This window comes from Frieseomelitta varia, unplaced genomic scaffold (assembly GCF_011392965.1).
Source record: "Frieseomelitta varia isolate USP_RPSP 00005682 unplaced genomic scaffold, Fvar_1.2 scaffold_279, whole genome shotgun sequence".
In the NCBI taxonomy this organism is placed as follows: Eukaryota; Metazoa; Arthropoda; class Insecta; order Hymenoptera; family Apidae; genus Frieseomelitta; species Frieseomelitta varia.
Genome location: NW_025110011.1, coordinates 1190606 through 1199345, shown reverse-complemented (window position 1 = coordinate 1199345; position 8740 = coordinate 1190606). Strand labels below are relative to the sequence as shown.

At 35.9% G+C, this 8740-nt stretch overlaps 2 protein-coding genes across 2 annotated transcripts; both read left to right on the top strand.

The window, feature by feature from the left end:
• The first annotated feature begins 2859 nt into the window (after window positions 1-2859).
• On the top strand, window positions 2860-4452 carry LOC122529171 (protein argonaute 18-like). Its single transcript, XM_043655002.1, has 3 exons — window positions 2860-2971; window positions 3382-3853; window positions 3937-4452. The coding sequence occupies exons 1-3, from the start codon at window positions 2885-2887 to the stop codon at window positions 4233-4235; spliced, it is 858 nt and encodes a 285-aa protein (XP_043510937.1). The 5' UTR covers window positions 2860-2884; the 3' UTR covers window positions 4236-4452.
• Window positions 4453-5722: 1270 nt separating this feature from the next.
• LOC122529173 (MAGE-like protein 2) lies at window positions 5723-6763 on the top strand. Its single transcript, XM_043655004.1, has 5 exons — window positions 5723-5838; window positions 5968-6091; window positions 6173-6247; window positions 6310-6419; window positions 6508-6763. The coding sequence occupies exons 1-5, from the start codon at window positions 5827-5829 to the stop codon at window positions 6694-6696; spliced, it is 510 nt and encodes a 169-aa protein (XP_043510939.1). The 5' UTR covers window positions 5723-5826; the 3' UTR covers window positions 6697-6763.
• Window positions 6764-8740: the final 1977 nt, after the last annotated feature.

Here is an 8740-nt window from a genome sequence, read left to right as displayed (position 1 = left end):
AGGCTTTATTCACTCTCTTTCCTCTGTAAATTGACGCTACTTGATCGATTACCATTAACCATCCATCAAAATTAAAAATAACAAGATAGTTTCCCGTTATTTCCAATGTGTAGAAAATTCTATTACCTTCTTTCGACTGAATTCGTTTAATAACTAGCTGATGTTACGTTACAATTGTCGCAGTAACAGGTAAAACGTAATCAAACTCTGAGATGAACGTATGTATTCTCCGAGTCGTCGAAATGATTATTTAACACCTGACAAGTAATCAAGAGTTGTTAATTACTGCTTCTCTGTTAATCTGAATAGATCACGAAATCCATTTTTCAAATTAAACAGACGTTGTAAGGATTTAAATGACAAGTTTTGTTATATTTCATTTACTGCTACTTAATTATCATAATTTTCTAGTTAGTAACGAACAGATAGCACTGTTCGTGATCCGAAGATGATTCGTTATGCTCCATAATTCTAATAAATTCCGAAACATGACGTAAGATAAACACGTGTATCAGATATCGCTGAATACATGATTTATGTCATTGCTTAAAACTGACATTAACATTCTTAATAAACGCAGATTTTCTCTAAGAAACATTTTAGTTTATTAATTAATATAAAGCGGATAATATGGTAATTAGTAATTCTTTTATACGTACAGGGTGTACGGAAAAATTACTAGACTTTTCAAGCACTTTTGATAGTGTAGATGTTTTCGGACGAGAATTAGTCAGTTACAAATTGTATCCTTTTTTTGATTAAAAAGCCAGAGTCACCTTGACTTCTTTCAATGGCATTATGTATTTTTGATTTAGTACCATTACAATTGATGTCAAGACGAAGCCTTAGCGGACAAAAATTGGAATTTGATTCAAAAATATTCATATAAGAAATTAGGTTTATATGTACATACATGTACATAGGTATGCATTAATGTTCGCCTTGCGCGTTAACGAAGAAATTTCCTACGTTTTAGATTAAATTGCCTTATAAATTATTCCGGTGTCGCTTTCAATAGTAACAAAATAATTACGACTGCGTTTAAAAAATTCATGTTTTGACTGATATTTACTTTGATAAATAAAAATTCTTATTTTACGGAATGAAAAGTATTTTAGTAATTTTCAATGCTACACTTTGTTGATCGTACGTGCATTACTCCTAAACATGTTATTGTTTGAAGTTTACAATATCATATATCGTTGATCTATAATATCATTCAGTTAGAATGGTATAAAAATCAAAAATATAAAATACCACTGAAAAAAGCCAAAGTGACTTTGGCTTTTTATCGAAAAAAGAATTTTATTATTGTAATTTGCAATTGAGGCAAAACTGACGAATTTTTGTCTGAAACATTTTTTGATTACATTATCCGACATGCTTAGAAACTCACAAATAGCACAAACATCTTGAATATTAAAATTATTATATTTTCAATTTTTCATTTGAGTTGTATAGGAATAGGTTTGCATAGTGGCCAAGTTAACAAAGTTGATGAAGCTGAGTTGACTAAGATGCATAGGAATAGGTTTACATAGTAGTGAGATTATTTGAACAATGTTTAACTGTTTACTATGATAGAATATATCTATGTACGTTGATATTAGTAATATATTGCACTTGTTATATAGTAATTTCTGGTTTTATTATTTATGGAGAAAAAGTAAATATTGGTGTTGACTTAATGTCTGGAAATAGATAAAACTTTATGTCCTATTTAATTTCTTATTGAATTTGAAGACAAGCTTGCTACATGTTTTTATTTCTTTATTTTTACACAATGAATTCGGTGTATGAATTTTTGGTAGCAATTTTTTTGGTAAATATTTCCAATTATATATTTATCAGTTGTTATCCAAATTTAGAAAGTGATTCATTTTTCAATTAATAGTTTGAGTAATAAAATTGATAATATTTATTAATATTTTTTACATGTAACATGTATCTATGATATTTGATTTTGATTTCATCAAATAAACATTTTTCCTCTTTACAACACATGAGGAGAAAGGACCAATGTATATTCTAGCATATTTTTTATTAAGTAACTAATTCAAACAAAAATTGCAAAATTTAAAAACTAGAAAATCTATCAACTTGCTCCGGTCTTTTCTACGACACTTGTTTCTATTTTAAAAAATTTTTTCTTTCCTATTTTTTAATTTGTTTGTTTCTCCGTTTTAAACTTTCTATTGATATTTTTTAGATTGCATGTTGTATCTTTTATCCACTCACATATATTTTTTCTTTATAATTCTTCGTTTGCAATTTCGTTTACACGTTTCATTCACATTCTACTCTTTCTTACTTGCGTATGTCTGCACGTAACAGAGCGAATCGATCTCTATGTCGCGTGTGCCATCGTGTGATGCACGCGGAACGTGTTAACTATTAGAAATTCTCGCAAGTGCGCGGGAATCGTGATACACTATGAACTCGCTAAACTTCGTGTTCCATGAAATCTGAAAAGAAAGCAGTCGTAATTACTTAATAAGAAAATTACTGAAACTCGTTAGTTGCGTTCAATTCAGAAAAAAGTTGAGAAATTGATCAACAGAATTAACGTGTTCAAAGTATCGAAATTTAAGTACAAACAAGAGACGTCTAAATAGTTTTGTCGCTTTTGAACGTATATTGACTTTTGAATGGTGGGAGCACCGTTCAGTGACAGACCGATGAAAATTGTGAATGTACGTGGACACTCACCTACGAATAGAGCAGAAAATGTCTAATTTGAACGGTGCTGGCGGACTTGCAAAAATGGCCAATACTTACGACGTGTTCGCCGGACCGATACCTGAGAAACAGCGATTTATCGCAGCGAAATGGACTAAACTACATCGCCGACAGTGAAAGGCTCGATGGTATATTAAGACGAGCAATGTGCAAAGATGTATCAGTCGCTGAAGAAACTTCTACAACTAGCAGCCAGGTGTGCAGTAACATGCGCCTAAATATGAACGAAATCGTGAGTAAAGAATTCGGAAAATTCTCGTTTCCACGCGATTCGTACGAATTTACGAATTGAACAAAGTATCTGAAAAATCCATCGACATAGCGCCTAATATGTCGCTCGTTTCTCCAGTATATTCGTTCACCGTGACTCGTTAACGATCTGAACAAAACCTTCATTTTCAACAACAGCAACAAAAATAAAAAAACTCCATGTAACATCGTTTAAAAACGAATGTTTCGTCATCACGTAAACTTTATACCTCGTTCGACGATCGGTTAATTGCAATTCTAACATTCGCGCTGGACGTTCCAACTAAATTTATTCACAAAGCAGCGATACATTCTCTTTCTGAGCGCAGTCTGTTGTCAGCCAGTCGACATTCAAATGCACATTCACTAACGTGAACTTTACCTTCGACGTAGGTGCTACTTTCTCTGGTGTCCTTGGTCGCGAGCACGCCGGTGATCGTGCACCAGGATGAAAATCAATTTTATCCTCAATTGTACGGTGGCTTCCAACCAGTTGAAAGATCCGATCAAGAAGGCCACGGGACTTCCTCGGGCGGAAGTTACGGTGGTGACTATGGTGGCAGCTACGGTGGCGGTGACTACGGTGGTGGTGGCACTGGCGGAGAATACGGTGGCAGTTATGGCGGCGGCGGCGGTGACTTTGGCGGTAGTCATGGTGGAGGCCTGGAGGAGTCCTCTGGTGGACACTTGGAGGCCGGCGGTGATCACTTCAGCTCAGACTACTCTTCTTTAGGAGGTGGATACGAGGGTGGAGACGAAAGTGGAGTTTCCCTCGACGGAGGTCACAGTGTAGTGCATAGCGTTCCCGTGTCCGAGCATGTTGAAGTAACGAAGCCCGTACCGGTTAAAGTGATCAAACATATTGGTACGATTTTTTTTTTTTTTTTTTTTAAGAATCTACGTGACATTTACTTGCAATGTACTTTATATGTATATTTTGTCGTTTAGGGGTACCGGTTCCTCAGATTTTGAAGATAGGCGTACCCCATCCAGTGCCAGTTGGTGTTCCTCAACAGTATCCGGTGGCTCATCCAGTTCCAAAATTGGTTCCTGTGCAAGTGATAAAAACCGTCGCCGTGCCTGTGGAGAAGAAGGTCCCATTCCCCGTGGAAAAGCATATCCCAGTACCAGTAGAGAAGCCGATCCCTATTACGATCGAGAAGCACGTGCCAGTGCCGGTCATCAAGCCGTATCCCATAAAGATACCCGTATACAAAACGATCTACCACCATGCGAAGAAGCATTAAACTTTAACGACTCATTATGAAATGATACCGACTGATACCGAAACGACGGTGCACACGCTTTTCCTCTGGATTCGGTTCCAAATTGAACCACGCTGATGGAATCGCATTTGTTGATTGTTGAAGCTTAATGCATAGCCAATTAATTTTATTGTTTTTATTATGTATATATGAAACATTGTTGCTGTACATTTTGTAATTTTATAAATGTTCTCGTTTGTAATTTTATAATTGTTCTCGTTTTTCAATAAAAAAGAAAGCCTTGAAAATAATATACGCACTTTCCGTTATTTGAGTGAGAAAGTTAATCTCCGCAAATTTTGAACCAATTTCCTCGCGTGTTTGTACTATCATACGTCAAACGTATGAAGAATGAAAAAAAAAAAAAAAAACAAAAAGATGAAATTGACGTAGTTGCACCTTGCAGTTAGCTGTAGTTTAGATCACGGATGAGCTTTTGCATTTTGAAAAGATACGAACAGGCATCCTTAGAGAGAAATCCAACAAGTCGAATTGAAGAAACTTTCCATTTAGGATGAATTGAACTTTTCTTTTTAGTTTTGTAGATAGTAGATAGAGACGGTCATCGTACTTCGCCGATGTATCCGATTTAACGCGCTCGAGATCATAACTTTCACTAATATTTCCGATGCACCTTTCCGTGGAAAGTGAATGTTTGCAAATGCACTAGTTCAGGATGAAAAGGAACACTTGATCAGCAAATGAAGCGTGAAGGCAAAGAAAGTCTGCCAAAATGACGGGCGAGTAATCTTTACCTAATTATTACCGCATACTTGATTAAACGAGATTTATAGGAACTAGCATGGTCATCGCTTTCTTTGATGTCAAAAACAATTGAATTTAAGATACTCGTAGAATTAAATAAACGAACATCAAACTATATATGTTTTAAAATGTATGTAACAAGGAATGCGTGAATATAATTAACCTTCCATGATTTTGTAATATACATTGTAATATTGTACATATTGGATAACAATATACTCGTATGAAACTTTTATCACATATACATCAGGTATATATATGTCGTATAGATATCCATTTATGCACACGATATTCAGTTTCGTCGTCCTGATTTTACATTTTACTTTCATGATCATTATCTGAAATCCATTAGCGTCAGCACATTTTACATATAATTAATGTATCGGGCGATTAATCGACATCAGGAAGTAGGAAGTATCCCGGTGATCCGCTGTAAAATGTGTTCGAGGTATACGTTCGACCGTGATTTGATTGCAAGTGGATATAAATGAGCGGGCAAGGAAACACGCAATCATCAAGTGAATGAATGAGACTAAGAAATCGCGTTAAAACAAGGGGATTTGAATAAAGTTGAGCATTGTCCGGTTCTAGCAAGGATGGAAATCCTGTATCACGTAATTGTTCTAGTACATACAATGTTTGGAGAAATAGAGAAACGTAACCCGATAGTGAAGGTGTCGAATAGAATTTCGCATGATAGTGGGGTTGCTTGTCCCTTGCAGAGCAGTATATAAAGTGACTACGCTAACAATTTGTCTCGAGTTGATGTTTTATTCAACAAGCACGCACGTGTACTGAACGAGGGAATATGGAAAAAATCGTACGTCAGTTCACCATGCGACATTTAAACTCATGCTAATAATCAATATTGAAAGCGTCGACTCGACAAATAAACTTCCTCGATACATCTTTCCTTTTCACAAGCTTTCTTAACATTTTTATTTTCAAGATCGTAATTTTGACGATCGTCGCCTCCTGTTGGGCCAGCGAACTGGAATTTGGCGGTTACGGGCTAACTTTGGGAGAAATCGCCGTGGACCACGAGGAGGAAGGATTTGGCCTCGGTGAATTAGGTTCAGTTGACGTTATAAATATTATTCGTATGTTTTAACACCATACGCTCGAAAAAACCGTGTTTTATTTTATCATATCAGGTGGATCAGAACACGAGATTAGTTTAGCAAGTCATGGGAAAGGCGGACATTATATACCCGTGGTGAAAACAATCGGTACGTAAACTAATGTCAACCAAGCGTAGTATTTTATACCATATTTGGCTTTATTGCAACAGGAATACCAGTCGCCAAGAAGGTTCCTCTGTTTATACCGAGTCTGCAGATTGAAAAAGTTCCACAGAATTATCCAGTCCCGGTAATCGTGAAGAAACCTGTTCCTTACCAGGTAGATGCTCTCGATCAAAATTTGACTCGCTCTCTCAGCTGATTTTCTTGACATTCAACTTGTTGAAATAACATTCGTTTGTTCTTAGGTGGAGAAACAAGTATTTACGAAGGTGGAGAAAAAGGTACCCACGCCCATCGAGAAAATCATTCCAGTGAAAATTGAGAAGCCTGTACCGTTCCACGTAGTGAAACACATTCCTGTCCCAGTGGTGAAGCCTATTCCAATTAAGATTCCAATTCACAAAACAATAGTGCACAGTCACAAGGGCCATTAAACTGTGAAATTACGTTGTTAATTGTTTTTACGTTAATCGTTAATGGCAGCGTTGGAATTGCAGCCTCTATATGTTCCATATTTACATATCTTGTCTTGTTATTCCTTTTCTTTTTTTGTATCTTGAAATGATTTATTAATAAATACAATTACATAAATTACACGTGAACTGTTCTCACTTATTTTTATACATTATCTTTCCTATTAAAACAGTGTAATTCTGATTTCGTTAATTACTTATTTTATTATTTCACTCATTTATTTATGTGTCGTATGTTTTACAGTTTGTTTCCTCGATCGTGAGAACAGATGCGGAAAAGTTGACGCGATATTATGTTAATAGAATGTTACAATTGGGGATGGAAGGCGCCGAGGAGAAAGGAGAATGTCGCACGTTCAAGACATTCGCAGCGAAAGTCATCATAATGATTGCTTTCCTCTGTCATTGACCTTTGTAAATTCGACTGTGACGGCACAGGCGGAATTCGTTGAAAAATGTACGTTCACGAGATGAAAGTGAATGTACGAAATTCTCAAATGTAAAACGATCAAGTGTTATCGAAAAGCGAAGAAGCAAATTCAAAGTCCACTTTCATTCCCCATTTTTTTCGTATAGTACGAGGGATAACGAGAAATCGATGTCCGACCCATAAACTATAACCATCGGATGCTCGGAAGATCCGCAGTAAGCGAGCGCATCGTTTCTCTATCTTGCAAGATCGCATTAGCATAGTAACATGCTCGCGATAAAGAATAAACTGGAGAAAGATGTTGAAAGAAAAAACGCGATGCGGAAGAAACTAAGGCGAAAGTGAGACATGAAAATAATCTGTTATTTCATTGACCCGAGTAAAAGAAGGAAGAAGCTGCTAGAACACATTGTGCAGGAACGAAAAATCGTACGATAGGTAATTATCTATCTCATTAGAGTCTCGTTAATGCGTCACGACATTTCTTCTTCATAATTAATTAAATTAGTTTTTGTTATTTTTACATTGCAAAAGAAGGAACGAGAATGGAAGATCATCGAGAGAAAAGAAGCTTAATGTTTGAGAAATAGAATGGAAATAATATTGCTTAATAATTCTAATATTGCGGCAGTTCAAGATCTTTGATCTTACGTGTTAGCGTAAAATAGTAGCAACGTTGATTGTTTTTTCTTTTTTTTTTTTTTTTGCATTTCTAAACACGATTCTACTTTATTACTCGCATTGTTCCTTCGTAACAATCGATGTTATCTCTAAAAAATAGTTGAAATTGGTGGAGTTAATTATGTGCATACGAAGAACTACAAGACTTCCCTCTCACGATCCCTTTCGCGCGCCCCTCTCGAACATCATTTCCGGTGGGTTCTTTACGATAGCTCGTGTGTTAGAAACAAGATGAAGAAAGCAGTGAAAGAAGAAGCGGTTGCTGCAAGAAAATGTTTTCCTGCGAAAGTAAAATTGAAGCCTGATTATGCGATCTATGCTTAATATCTTCTAAAAAACAGAAACTCGCTTTTATATATTAAACCTTATAAAGATAACGTTAGGGAAATTTGCCTATACTCGATGTAATCATTATTTTATGTAACTTATGTAAAACGAATGTTTCTTTAGAATTATATTCTTATTCCATTAACAGTGTTACTTATACTCGCATCTAGGAAATAATCAAACGTTCACTTTGAGCTGTACATTCGTCAATGTGCTTTCCCTATAAAAGAAACTAAAAGAAAAACGGAAAATATAAGGACTGAACGAAGGCTTGCCTGCTGCGCAGAATAAACGTACGTCGATTTACATTTTTAATACTTTGACATTCGTGAAATTTCTCTTCGACTTTTGATAGATAAATTGGAACAAAAACACGTAGAAAAGTTACTTTCGCTTCCTCGGATGAGTACGCTTCGATCGAATTTTTTCTCTACAAAGTGAGGTACAAAAGAGGGTCGTGAGTGTTATTAAAACCGCAACTGAACTTTGAACGTTCAATTTCTAAGGTGAGCCTCGTTATTACGCGCGCGAGATTCAAGGCATATCGAAAGCGTCGATTCGACGTTT